The sequence below is a fragment of the Centruroides sculpturatus genome, unplaced genomic scaffold (assembly GCF_000671375.1).
Source record: "Centruroides sculpturatus isolate CEXI.00-Female unplaced genomic scaffold, Cexi_2.0 scaffold336, whole genome shotgun sequence".
In the NCBI taxonomy this organism is placed as follows: Eukaryota; Metazoa; Arthropoda; class Arachnida; order Scorpiones; family Buthidae; genus Centruroides; species Centruroides sculpturatus.
In genome coordinates this window covers 118971-134701 of record NW_019384582.1, presented here as the reverse complement: position 1 = coordinate 134701, position 15731 = coordinate 118971, and the positions used below count along the sequence as shown (strand labels likewise).

The following is a 15731-nucleotide window of genomic DNA, read 5'->3' as shown; positions in this document are numbered from 1 at the left end:
TTACTCGATGACACACATTTCGTGTGTTTTATGTGAGCAGTTCTGTTCGAACAGTTGGAGTAGAGAATATTGTAAGTTACTGCTAGCAAAACAATGCGAAATATGTAATTATTTTCGGTAATCCGGACACTTTTGGTAATCTGACACACCTTTGGTCCCATACCTGTCGGATTATTAAGGGACAACTGTATTATTGTTTAGTTTTGTGTCATTTTTTATTCGAAAGGTGAGAGTTTAACTGTCCTGTTGCAGTTATTCACAGTTTAGCACATAATTTTGAATTCTGTCTGGCACTTCACAATTTATTATTTAATTACTTTATTATTAATAATTCTAAAGTAACCTTTAGAATTATTAACAAATGACAACAGTTGTGTATTCTGAAATCATGTCTTCTTTTATCTGTTTTTACTGTCATGACTAGGTGCCTAGACAGACACTGGGCATTTTTGACATCAATCTTTATTCAGGAATATCCTGTTGGCTATCCCGAATAAAGATTGATGTAAGAAATGCCCAGTGTCTGTCTATGCACCTAGTCATGACAGTAAAAACAAATGAGAACAGGTTAATCTATGATGATAAATTAATGATTAATATGGTCATTATCTTAAATTTAAAAAATAAACTAAAGTATTATACATTAAAACCAAATAATTTCAATAAAAATTATATTAAGTTGAAAAATTTGTAACTGTTTTGCCAGAGATGTTAAAATCAAGAAAAAAATTACTTATTTAGATATATAATTTATACATAATTCATAATTTTCATGACAAAAATTTTAAAATTTGAGGTTATTTTATTTGGAAATTTCTTGAACAATTAATTTTTTAAAAAAGATGTTTTGAATTGTTTTAAATTTAATATTTTTTAAGTATTCACTTATTATTCTACCATGAATATTTATAGTAGAAAAATGATTTTGTGTATATAACTCAATTTTAAAATTATTTTTATTTTATTTTTTAGTTGCTACAGAAAATTTAAAATGGACAACTGATTCAATTGTTGAAAATAGGCAAACTGAAGATGACAGTAATTCTGCAAAGCCATGTTCAAGACAAGATAAAATAGGTTTATATTATTGTATATTATCAATATTAATCCATTTAAAAAAATTAATTAATATAAAAAAATCTAAATTTAATTTATTTGTATATTTATATTTTTGGTATATTTAATTGAATCTCTTTTATTAAATAAAGTATAGAATTTATTTTTATTGGGTTGACGAAAAAGCTCATGCATTTTTTAAAATAAAATGAAACAGAATTTTTGCATTTAAAACTATTTCTATTCCAATAAATAATTTCCATCAGCATTCCTAATCTTTCTAATTTATTTTGCAGTTTTGTGATACTATTTACTTAAAATACTTTGACAAATTTTATTTGAAAATATTTTAAGATGATTTTGACTTCCTTAATATTTCTATTTGTTTCTTTATTTTGTTGTTTGAAGAATTTTGAAATAATAATAGTAATTGGAAATATAGTATTTGAAGAAAATTGTGAATGTTTGAGAAGTTACCAGAAAGTTCTTTTAAGTTTTTAGTTAGTGTAGTAGAATTAAATTGAGAATTTATTTAAAGAAAAAGATTTTTTTCCTTGCTAAAGATAATTACAGTAGAACCTCGAAAACTCGGCCTAATGTGGACCGAAGGGTGGCCGAGTTTGTGAAAATGCCGGGTTATCGAGAATGGAGTTAAAAAAATAAGTACGAGTGTTTCCTCAGAAAATACTGTACTGTACTTGTATGTATTGTTTACTTAAGAATATAACAGAGAATAAACTGCCCAAATACCCTTAAACAAAGGAAAAGTACGTCTTTTATGAAGGCATAGAGCCTTTACTACATGAAAATGAAAATTAATGAATACACTGTATACAGTAATTTACCTGATAAGACAGACCTCAGAAAAATACTTTATGAGAGCTTTTATACTTTTATAAAGCTGTCTATAATGAAAATTAATTAACTAAGGATTTTTTTGCCCTGCCAGGGTGTGGCCGAGTTATCCGGGATGCCGGGTTATCGAGAGCCGAGTTTTCGAGGTTCTACTGTATTTTTATTCTTTTCTCTTCTTTAAGTTATTCAGTTGGCTTTAATATATCTGAATGACTGATTGAAATAAGTATTAGAGAAATCTGACTGAACTGTTCATAATAAATAATTTCTTTATACTTCACTTTATTAAAGAGCATGATTTTTTGGATGAAAAATATCAGAATAGGATTTATCCTGATTTAAAATCTGATTCATTATCATTTTTCTTTACCTAATTATAAGGGGGTCGTGTTGAAAGTTTCCATGAGAAAAAGTGTAACATGTAGTATTGCAGTTTGTGTTTTTAATAGAACAACTTTTGTTTAGTAGTTACACCAATAGATGTGTCATTGTTGCAAACTCCCATCATTCTGGAATAGCATTAAATAATATCTGGTGTAGTCTGTCAGTTGTTTCCAATGTAATTAACTCTGGAACATTTTCATATGGTGATGATTTATGATTTAAAATTGGATTTAATTAAAGACTACTTCATTTCATTTGCATAAAACACATACAAATGAAATGAAGTCTGAATAATGTCGAAAGTCAACATTACGGGCTGATTGTCACAGCTGATTAATATGTCATTATTTGTATACCTTAAGATTCAAATCTGATGTTTGGATGTCTCCAAACATCAGACTTTGAGGTCACCATGGCAATACCTCAGCAGGTATAATAATAGATTTCCTAGCTGAGTTAAGTATTCAACTAATGAACCTATAATCTCGATCTAGTACCTTGTAAATTACTTTTTTCTCAAAAGTCAAGGAACTGCTTTGTAGATGGTATTTCTAGAATGCAGAAGTGATAGCTTTAGTCTTCAGAGAATATATTAAAAACACTCAGAAACTCAATAGTTTGATTGATTCTACAATTACTTTGAGAGGATGGAACACTAAGAATGTGGAGGGAGTACATATTTGTTTGCTTTCCTTATCTGTTTTTCGTATCTTCTTATCTGATTTAGATGATTTACTAGTCCTTAGATCTAAACAGAATACTGTATATTCTTCAAAAATCGATTATTTTGCCATAAGTTCAAGGAACAAAGTCCATAAAGGTTTTATTTTTTATTACTTTGCTCATTTTGGTAATCTTAGATTTCCCATCTTTTTTAAACTCTTCTTTAATTTAGAAGTTTATTTTTACATCTTATTAAATACAGTAAAAAAGGACAAAGCTTAGTAATATTTATTTTTCAATTAAAAAATAATAAAAGTCAGAACTGCAAAAGAATTTTCGTTTTTTTTAATGTCTGGAACAGTGTTTCCAATTTTTTTGGATTAGTGACACACTTTGAATTTATTAAGATTCCTGCAACACACCATACCTTTTAAAATAAATTACAGTTGATTTTTTAAAAAATTTGATAATATGGAAGTTAAACTAACCAAGGCAAAACTCACAAGTTTACAAATATACTACAAAAATAAAAAGACTATTTGAATCGATGTGTAAAGAGCCAGTATCAGTTTTTAAGCTGGTAAGTTGCAACATTTATAGAAGCTCCAGAGTTGGTATAACAACATAAACATACATGCATGTAACTTTTGTGAGGGCATATGTTGATATCACAAACTGCAACAATTGCCATTTTAGTGAGTACCTCTTTCTCCATTTGGTCAGCTGGTGGTAAAAATATGAAAGATAAATGAAATTTTAAAAAAGTGTTATTCAAAATTCTGAAAATATTTAATATTTCTGCAACACTCTTGTTACACACTTCTGTGTTGCAGCACATGGGCTGGGGAAAAACTGATCCATAATATAGTAATCAACAACTTTTTAATTCAGCAAAACATTAAACTTAAAAAATTAACAAATGTTTTTGGCTACATTTATCACCATCTTTAGTTTTGAATACAGAACAAAAAAATGATGTATGACGTAAATGTCATTAAACAATTATCATATACCATATAATGTCATTAAGCACATTAATGATCTTATATTGCCAAATACATAGAAATTATTAAAATATACATACAACATATTACATTATTCCACATCAGTCATCATGATACGGAATGTTTGTCTTATTTATGATTGGAATTAATGAAACTATAATGGAAATTATTATACAATTAACCTATATCCATTTAATAATGATTAATTTAATTTTACACTTTTTATATTTATCTCATTCATATTTTGTATATATGATAACTCTATCAATTAATCTTAGTGATCATTTAATTTGAAATTTAAATCTATTTTAATCAAATTTAAATACATGATGTTCTACCAGGTAACTGGTTTTTTTAATCTGTAGATAGCTTATGAATGCAGCTGTATGTATTTGTAAATATTTTTAATTTTAATGTTTTGTGAATTAAGGATTGCCAATTACTATAATAAAAATCAAAAAGTTGTTAAGCAATATTAGTGTAAGATTATTTAAAGATTAAAATTTTAGTTTTATATAATATTTGATGAGTGTCTTTATTTTTGAAATGCCCTGTGCAAATTAATTGTTAAACTACTAAGCTAACTATTGCATAACTATTAAGTTATGGTATGGTGTTTTTAATTAAAAAATCAACATTAAATCATAAATTTTTTCTAGTTCATTCTGAGGATGCTGCTGCTTGTGCTGCATCTTCAATTTACATGATGCCTGAATCACTGCATCATACTACATATCTGCCTGCCAGTGCCCTGAGTCTTTCTTCTAGTTCTAGTTCTGAAGCTCCATTAAAAGGTACAGGATCAGTAGAATTGGGATTTATGTCTCAAGATCCTAGTGTAAGAGCAGCAGAATTAGCACGTAGTAGGGGAAGAAATCAACATCGTGATAGAAAAGTAGTGCGTAGAGCTCACAGTGAATTGGAAACTTGTCCAGAGAAACCATCTCCATCTGTACCACCTTCTCATCCAGTTAGTTTAGAAGCAATTAGTAGAAGTGTTAGCAGTGGAAGTGGTATTGTACATCCTCGTCCATGTCTTCCACGTCAGAGTGTTGAATTATTAAGACCATGCTTCAGTGAAGCAATTAAACCTATTGTTGAACTTAATGATGAGCTTCAAGTTACTAGTAATGACAATGGAAGAAATAATTCTTCTAATGTAGCAAGCAATCCTGATGTTCAGTCTTCTCATATTTCTTCTAGTGAATGTTCATTGGTTAGACATCGTTCTCTTGAAACACCACATAGGACAGGATTAAGGGAGTTATCAGGTATGTCAAAAAAGTATTTATACTTCTATTATTACTATTCAGACTTTGGATAATATAATGATCATCTCTTTCAACACATTTTTCTCTCCATAAAAGTGAGGATTAGTATTCAAAGTATACTTTATTTAGGTTCAAAAAGAACTCAACCTGTAAATGAGATGTCTACACAAGGCAATAAAGAAAGGATTTCAAATACTAAGTCAAATGTGAAATCAACTCTTGCTGAATTGTTACCAGAAGAAATAGCATCTTCTGATACTGGAGATAATAGCAGTGAACCTTCAGAAAGAAGTCATAGCAACAGTGAAGTATCATCTCTCTCTAGTGAAACATTATCTATTTCTCTACCTGATAGCAATGGTAGTCATTTTACTTTAATATATAAACCATCTCTTCATCATAAAGATAACAGAGATTCTGTATCAACCTGCCAATCAGATAAAGGCAATGTTAGTTTTCCTAATTGGACAGAAAGTTCTAAAAAAGGTCCATTGCCTTCTCCTTCACCATCAGATGGAAGCAGTGTTGCTGGATTTGAGTGGCTCTTTAACCCAAATGGTAATTTTAATAATTACTTTTATAATAAAAAAAGTAGTTAAATTTTTGTTTCTATTCAATAGATATACACAGAGTTTTGAAGTTAAAAATTATCTTCAAAATATTATATATATATTATTTATTTAATATTTAGATATATACTGAGGATAGAATGATTTTAAAAAATTAAATAAATTTATAGAGTAGATTTTGAACTTTATATTTATACTTACGAGGCGTGTTTTTAAGTAAGTACCATTTTAAAATAGGACCACTACAGTGCTATGGTTGGTGTTCCGCAAATGTGCGCTGAGTACCTATATCTGTTGGCTAGCCATAGATGCAATTACGGAAGCATTCGTTTGTTTTATGTTTGTTTGTGTGTGTTCAAAATGCCTCAGACATTTGAAAATCCTGCTAATTGAGAAGTATGCATGGTGATTCATTTTTTTAATGCAAAAGACATGAAAGCGGCTGACATTCATTAGCAGATTAGTGAGGTGTATGGAAAAACATTATTAGTGATGGAATGGTAAGAAAATTGGTTAGAGCATTTAAAGATAGCAGTACTAATGTCCATGACGAGGAGCATAGTGGGTGACTGTCTGTCATTGCTGAAGACTTGGTGCAGAAAGTTGTTGCAAAAGTTTGAGAAAACAGACGCTTTACGATTTTGTCATCCAAAACAACAGGCATGGCAAACTCAGTAAGGGGATTGTTTTGCTTCGTGACAGTAACTGTTTATATGTGGCTCAACGAAGTTGAAATCTTATCTTATCATATATGGCTGGGAACAACTTGATTGCTCAAGTTGTTCCCAGTACATATAGCCCTGATCCAGCAACTAGTGACTACCACTTGTTCTTCCACTTGAAAAAGGCATCTAGACAGTCAGCACTACAATGACAATGATGTCAAAATTCCATGCTGCAATGGTTGGCAAATCAGGCAGCAAGTGTTGATGAGGATGGAATTCAGAAGCTAATTGTATGATATGAAAAGTGACTTCATATTGGAGGAAATTATGTTGAAAAGTAGATTAAAGTACAGGCTTTCATGTAAGAATAAAATTATTTTAAAAATGTAGTTGTGTTTTTTTAATATCAAAACTGTACTTACTTAAAAAACACTCCTCGTATATATTAAATTCATAATTAATAATTATTCTACTCAAAAATTACAAAGCTAAAATAGAAAGTTGTTTTAATGTCATATGAAGTATTAAAATATTAGAATTTATATAATAAAGCTTTGAAAGATTATATATTTTATAAAAAATAACACATTTTATTTTGTTAATTTCAATGTAAGTAAATTTTCAAATGAAAACTGAATTCTAAATTGAAGACTAAATACAAATTAATAACAGACAGATAATCCAAGGTGCATAGTAGTTACTTTAGTGAATAATTTAGTGAATAATTTTATTATTTTGTATGAGTTATAAAAAGTGAATATTTGATTACTGGAGTTACTTCCTTATTAAATTTGGGAATATTTCAGTAATTTAAAACAGAGTAAAGTTACCTACTATACTTTAATTAGCTGTTTGTTATCTGATTTAATTAGTCTGCAGCAGTTGAATTTTAACATTATTGTAACTTCCTGCAAATAATTTAGGTTTGTCTATATTTATAAGTTTATTAGTTTTTTTTTTATTGTGCAAATTATCTACTAACTTTAAATTGTAGTCATCCAATAGCATTTCATTTGTATATGTAATTTGTATTAAAATAACCTTATGTATCACATACATTTAATTACTATTGCATGTTTTTCAGAAATCACCCAACACACATACATATGCATCATCTTTAGTTCTCTCCTGTTTTCTGTATATCAATCCACACTTTAATTAATATTATTACACACTTCTACTTAAACATTTATCTTGAAAGCTGATAAAGTTTTGGTAATTTCCCACTCTCTATATAATGTTTCTTAGAGAACTATTTACAAGATGACTATTGATTTTATCAAATGCTAGTCCTCTAAAGCAAATAAGAAGAGCTGCTAAGTAATTGATCCTAAACCCAAGTTGTTGGATATGTGTAACATTCTTAGTAAGATCAACAAAGATAACTTTAAGGCTGTGTACACTCTAGGTGTTTTGCGTTGTGTTAAATGCGCGTTAGCAGTGTACACACCGCGCGTTAGCTCGGCGTTAGACAACCGTTTAGTGGAGCATACGCACTGGCTCAGTTTGGAAATGGACGTGAAAGTAATTGCTTGTGTGCCCCTCCTCCATCGTCGCTATAAAAGACGATGGCAGAGGCAAAGAGAATTTTGGGTGCACCCAATATTACGCGATAGACTGACACATGGAATGTTTGCAACGTTGTATCCAAAACTAAGACAAAATAAACCCAAGTTTTTTAATTCTTTTAAAATATCTATAAAATCCTTTGACAATGGTTGGTCTCTGTTAGATTTCATCAATAAATAGATCAGTATCGAAATGATCGTTTTCCATTTCGGCCAATGTACGTCCACTCTACCCGAAAACGCGCAATCGAATGTACAGTAACATGGCAGCACATATATCTCAAAGCGCTAGGCTGACGCCCGCAAAATGCGCGATCGAATGTACAGTAACATGGCAGCACATATATCTCAAAGCGCTCGGCTGACGCCCACAAAACGCGCGTTTTAAGAAAAATCTATAAACGCGCATTTGACGCGTGCTTGGCCAAAAGCATGCATTTGAGTGTGCATGCCTATGCAGAACTCTTGGTTCTTTAAAACGCCTAGTGTGTACACAGCCTAACAGAAATTATTTTATTTACCTCTTATTTACTCTAAATCTGATATGACTCAAATCAGGAATGATTGCCCTGTTTCAACCCTGTACTCACTTTGATTATGGGTTGCTCATCAAACATTAAATGTACCATAGATATTTACATTAAAATTTTTTGAGGTTGTCTTAACATATTATTATTATTATTATTGTATTTTGAGGTTGAGGATTGTATTCTAGTATGTTAATATTGGTGATTGGAATATATTTTGTAGAGTATACAATATTATCATTTTTGGGTTTTATGTTATGTGATATCTTGTATCCTTATAAAAGACATCACATTTTAGCATGTTTTGTGGATTATTGATTATGTATGTTAAATGTTTGTATAGTTTCTGGTGCAGGAATGTAGTTTTTTTTTTGTAGCAGAAATTGTAAATGTTGTTTATACAAAATTCTTCTAACTGTGTGTTCTTGTGTTCCTTCTATTGCAGTTTGGATATCGGATATCATATGTATTTATTTTATCCAGTATAATTAGTGCCTCATGTTTTAGTATTGTGTTGGCATTGATGGAGTGTGTCCTACCTGACATATATATTAGTGCCTAGTGCTATATAAGAACCAAGTCATAGCATAACTACAAAAAATATATTTTGTTTACATGATGTTCATGTATGTATCTGTGTTAAGAACTTTCTGTGTGGCATATGCTTAGGATGACAACCATGTGTAGTGTGATGTATGTGCTGAAGCCCTAATATTTCTAGACTTTTGTGTAATATATGTGATAGCACTACACATATAGAAAGCACTACACACATGATAAATACCTTATCTATTTTCCACAGACACATTATTTCATAGGTGAGTTCTGAATATTTACTGATATTTTTTCAGTATGTGTTTTTGTCTGTTGTGGGTGTTTGGTACAACTATGTCTATAATGCATGTGAATGTGTTTTGTATGTCAATGAAACTGATATCTGTTTGCTATGATGTCTGATCATGGCTCAGTCATAGTATATTTTGTTTTTTCTAAGACTATCTCCTTATGACATGTATTTGTAGTATGTTTGCTAGGTGTGTAGTGATTTGTATTTGTGTGCAAGCTTTTGTTGTATTACATTTTTACTTGGTTATGTTGATATAAATAATGTTTTCTCTAAACTTCATATAGCTGTGCAGTGTTGAAATGTACCCGAGCAATAAACTTTCAGACAATAAATCCAATTACATGTTCATATAAACTTTTTTGTATAGAATCACTCATACTATCATAGAATCCAGATACTAATCCAAACTCTCATCCTAATTAATTGGACTATTATTATGCTATAATTAATAATTAGAAACTAAGTAATTTGGTACTAGAGGTAAACACTAGGCACCATCTCATATTAAATTTAATAATTATAATTTAATTAAATAATTTTAGATATTTTGATAATCTGAAACCATGTCATAAGACTTCTTTGTTGCTTAGACACTATGTAGTGTTTAAGTAACAAACAAATAAATAATTTTAGAATAATCTCAAAGAAATCTAGGGATAAATTAATCAGTAATTCAAATTATTATTGCCAGAATATAGTCCGATATTATATGGGGCAGTTGGTATGGCTTTATAGCTTATATTCTTTGAACTATTGCTTTAGATTGTTGTTATTGTATTTTCTTGTCCTTACCATAAGGTATTGTATGTTATTCTTAACATATTATCAATTAAAAGCTGTAATGATTATCTATTAGAGGAATTGTTCCAGCTCTATTTTATTAAATTCAGACAATTGTTTTGTCTAGATCCAACCATTTTGCAGTAAAATAAGTTATCTTTTTGCATTCTAACTGATTTTAAACTAATTATTATTCATTTACTTTTTTAAATTCAGGTATCTAAAGAACTAAATTTATGTTAAAATGCTTATATTCCTATTCATTCAATACAGAAAAGGAACAAATGTTATTTTTCATATATTTTTTTTTTTCCTGTTTTCATTCTAATGAGCTTATAACCTTTCTTTTGATGTTTAAATAAACTTATAATTTGTATTTAAAAGACTTTACAGATAGATTTTTTTTTAATATTTAAAAAATTTTATCTTTTGTTTGATTTTAACTACTGTTTCTTTAAATTTGTACTCCCCTTAGGATGAAATTAAGAATAAGAATGTTTATCAAACCATTGTGTAATTAGTGTAAAAAAATTCATATCATAAATATATTCTTAGATATTGTTGTTTTTTTAAAATTATTAAAAAACTGAATATTTTCTGTTGTACATGATTTCAAATTTCACATTTATTAAAAATTGTAAACAAAATATTTGGAATTAATAAGCCGTGTAACAGAAATAAAATTTAACTGCATAGTAATAAATTTTATTAAATTTAATTAGGAGTTGGAACTATTGTTGAAAATACTTCTAGCTGTTTAGCTAACAGTAGTCCCGAAGGTTTATCTGACAGCACACTTTCTTCTCCTGATGAAACAACTCCTTTAGAAGGACCATCTAGTCGATCACGTGGTGCAATACCAAAACATCATCAATCTGAAATGCCATTATACAAAGGTAATAAAAATGCCATGCTTTAGATTTTATTAAGTTATCTGCACTTGCTTTGGGTGCTTTAGGTATATGATTGAATTAATTATAAAACTTTCAGTTTATTGTTTAAAAATAGTTTTTTTTGTTTGTTTAGCCATTTGTGTAAGTAAATCGTGTAATTATTTTATTACATAAAATTGTAATAACTTTAGAATAATAATTAAGTGAAATTATGTATTGAAAAATTATAAAAGTATAATTCTTAAAAAAACCGTTTTTGGGCTGCAATTTGAAAAAATATAGACCTATAGATTCCCACTGACATTCATCCATCTTCCCTTAATCTCGAGAATGGAGTTAGATAGATGAAATTCAAGACTAGATATGGAAGCCTTAGGGGCAAGAGGCCCAGATTAACTATATGCGAACTTCTGACACAAACTGGAAGTCAAGTTATTTTGATTCAAAACTTTTTCCCTTAAAGCAGTTAATAGCTGACTGGCACAATTCTATTGTTAAAGGAAAAGTATGATGTACAAGGGCAAGTCACTACTACTAATTTGAGGTGGAGAGCATATATTTTAAATTAAATTTTTGATTAAAAATTGCAGCCCAGCATTGTGACAATGTCGCAATAAATAATTGCTCATTTTCAATAAATTTTTGTAAATATAAATATTATCTGCTCATAATTGGAGGTAATGAACACTATAAAATAAAAATAAGTTATTGAAGTTATCAACACATTTAATTTAAAGCAATTGGCTAAGATAAACAAAATTTAATAATGAATATTTTTTATAAGATCAACTTGTCGTCATTAAGTTATACAGTAGAGCCTTGAAAAGTCGGCACTCGATAACCTGGCACTCCGGATAACTCGGCCACACCCTGGCAGGGCAAAAAAATCCTTAGTTAATTCATTTTCATTATAGACAGCTTTATGCCTCATAAAGTATTTTTCTGGGGTTTGTCTTATCAGGTAAATTATTGTACACAGTGTATTCATTAATTTTCACCTTTATGAAGGCTCTATGCCTTCATAAAGGTTGTACTTTTCCTTTGTTTAAGGGTATTTGGGCAGTTTATTCTCTGTTGTATTCTCAAGTAAACAATACATACAAGTACAGTACAGTATTTTCTGAGGAAATACTCATACTTAGTTTTCTTAACCCCATTCTTGATAACCCGGCATTTTCACAAACTCGGCCACCCTTCGGTCCACATTAGGCCAAGTTTTCAAGGCTCTACTGTATAACAAAATAGCATGCATAAAGTTGTTACAGTGAAATAACTGTATTTAGAAAACCTATACTCATTTATGCAAAAATTAATAAATATATGAATTAAAACAAGAAGTTTGAATTTGTTTTGTATTAAAATAGATTGTTGTTATATGCTACCCAAGTAGCAAATGGTTTGGATATTGATGTGGTTTGATATCACTTTGTTTGATGTATTAAAATGTAATGGATCTGAAGATGAAATTATAGATTCTTAAAACATTAATCTGAGATAAAAAAAATTTTCTGACTTCTATAAAGTATAAAGTGCTATTTTTAGTTGAATAAGAGAATCAAGTATACTAAGCAAAATACCGTATTTTACAGACTATAAGATGCACTTTTTTCTTTGAAAAATTGCCTCCAAAATTCAGGTACATCTTATACTCAAAATTAATATAAAAATGTCCAGTGTTTGATTTAAAATTCCTGCATCTTAAAAATGGCCATATATTTGATGATATTTGATATATTTAAACCTATCTCTATCTGGCAACATTGAATTCAACTGGTAGCAGCAGTGCACTGATGCAATGAACATGAGTTGTGGGGTGTCGGGATAGAATCGTCTGGACATACGATTCTCACACTTTTTCTCTTTTGAAACGAGCTACAGTTGTTGCCATAGAAACGTGGATCATGAGATGACCAGTGATTCTGAATTCATGACCGCAGATTGGTCAGCGATCATTGTGCGACCATCATACGATCAGCGGATGTCCGATAGCGCTACTAAGTGTTGATTGGTGGATCAGTATTTGCTTCAATTCATATAAAAGGATTGAATTTAGACGGTAAAAAATGGTAAAAATGTTATTTTTTTAAAAATTGCTTAAAAATTAAGGTGTGTCTTATAGTCCATAAAATATAGTATATTCTGTTTATGTTGCATCATATTCTGAATTTTGAAGTTTGAATTTCTCTGTTATATTAATTTTTAATAGCTAAATAGTGTCAAAACTAGTTAGGCCAGAACTGCTCACATAAATCACAGGATGAAAAAAACAGAGCTTTCATGACAAGCCATTGAATAGCCAAGACTCTAAGGAAGAACATAACAAAAGAGAATGTATAGATTGTTTCTCTACACTACTGTATCATTATCAATTATATCAAAAAGATAAGACTCACTTCATTAGATTAGATTATTCAAAAGATCAGGAGTGTACCAAACACCACTGATAGATGAGAAAGGAGGGCTATTCAAGTACTAGATATACTAGATTTGTAACACTACTGACCAACTGAACAAATTAAAACTTAAAAAAAATCATGAAAAATTTTGTCATCACATCCTAACCTAAGCAGTTAAAGAAGAGAAAATCTAAATATATTGGAATTAAGTAAGAATATTCATATCTCACTCAGACCTACTCCTATCCCTTAGAGTTCGTATTGCTCAAAACAGCAGGAGAAATGCTAGTTGTGAATAAGAATAAAGTAATCAATGCCAAAAAAAAAAGAGGGCAGCAGTCATAACCATGAGACATGGGCACTTTCAAGTTGCAGAGAAGCAAACTGCCCAAAAACTTATTCTGATACTTAATACAGGAGTTATCATAAGGAGCTGAAGCAGTCTTAAATTTGTATTGGCATAGCAGATATTACTAAAAATTTAAAATAACTGTTTAATTTTGAACATCATCTATGGAACATTATCTAGTAGATTTGAAGATGGAAATAGAAAATTCTGAAAACATTTATCTTTTTAACAGTTGGTTTTTTTCTGTTTTATTTTATGAGTGTAGGTTTAAAACTTTAATACTAATACCATTACAGTTGAAACTTATTTGTATCATTATGTTCTAAAAGCAAAAGACAAAAAATTAGAAGGACACACGTTTAAAATTACAGTGGTACCTCAGGATACGAATGCCTTAGCATATGAAATTTTCAGAATACAACATGAAATTTGAACATATTTTTGCTCCACAATACAAACAAAAACTCATCATATGACATTACATTAGTTTGCAGTGCCATTTTTTATTCATTTCTGTTCATTGGTCTCAGTCTGGTGTTTGCTTTGTTGTGGAAGGATCTTGCTCGATAAAGCAAATCTTGAGGTATTATCAGAAAGTGACTGATTTTAATGAAAAGAAAACATCCCGAAAAGGTTTACACTGGCCGTATTGCTGCTCGGAGTAATGACATTTGCCTAAGTCATTTTAGAAAAATTTTAAAAAGTAGGAAAAGCCAACCTCTTTGGATAGATATTTTACCAAACAACCTCTATCCAGTGAAAGTGCTGGAGGAAGTGAAGGAAAGAAAGCAAAAAGCAGTGAATAAAAATAATATATATATATAACACAACACTAATTTTTTTTATCTTTTCTAAGTTATTTTTAAGTTATTGTTATATTATGTTAAGTTTTAGTATCATTTCCCTTCTCCCTCTCTTCTGCCACCAGTTTACACCTCCACCGTCGTCTATCCTCAAAGGTAAAGTGCAAATAAAACTACATTTTTTTTTTATCAGTTATTATTCTTTTATGGTTATTTATACATTTACAACTACAAAATGCATTTTTCAGTGTTTTCCTTACTATAGTTATTTTTTTTAATGTACTACTTAGCTTTAATTTGAGTGTGTTTTTCGTGTTGGAATGAATTATTTGGTTTTACATGTAATCGTATGGGGAAAAATGATTTACCTTACGACATTTTCATGATACGATCTCAGTTTCAAAACGGATTAATTTCATATCCTGAGGTACCACTGTAATTATATGCTGAGAAGATAATGAAGACTGTATTTTGAAATTGTTTAATCCAAAAGCAATACATTTCCAAAAAGTAAATATCTAATAATATACTTTGTCTATATATCACTAGCTTTATGCAAATTGCTTTTTATTAGTGCAATATGCATTTATATGCACCCAAATTCAAATTTTTTTAGAACAGTTCATTAAATTTTAAGGTTTAAGTAAACATTAAATTTATAATTTTTTCAGTTCACTTACATTAAAAAATAAACATTAATTACTTTTGATGTTTTGGCCTAACTTAAAATTGATAGATTTCATAACTTCTCACATCTGTTTTGATTGGTTACAGTAATGACTTTTTACTATGAATTTTTATATAGTATTTTTGCATAATGATTTTTAATTGGAGCATGTTGGATTTCATAATATAATGCTAATCAAAAAGTTATTGTACAATGAGTGTTCTATTAGAAAAACAGTTTTTATTTTTGTCATTATAGCAAAAATGGACTGTATTCAAATATTGATATTCAGGTCATATTTTATCCATCATACAATTTTCACCTTGTATGTTTGGTTTTCTGAAAAATATACAAATAAGTGCAAGTTCATAAACAAAACAAATATTTGACTGTGCTGCATTATTAGCAATGTTTAATGCTATATTCTCTGATGG

At 29.4% G+C, this 15731-nt stretch overlaps 1 protein-coding gene across 1 annotated transcript in view; it reads left to right on the top strand.

Moving 5' to 3' along the window:
* The window catches only part of LOC111624487 (pecanex-like protein 1), a 161116-nt gene that overhangs the window by 47611 nt on the left and 97774 nt on the right, over window positions 1-15731 (top strand). Inside the window, exons 5-8 of the mRNA XM_023367334.1 lie at window positions 973-1077; window positions 4622-5233; window positions 5363-5791; window positions 10912-11085. Of these exons, the coding sequence (XP_023223102.1) occupies window positions 973-1077; window positions 4622-5233; window positions 5363-5791; window positions 10912-11085 (1320 nt within the window). The remainder of the gene's footprint in view (window positions 1-972; window positions 1078-4621; window positions 5234-5362; window positions 5792-10911; window positions 11086-15731) is intronic.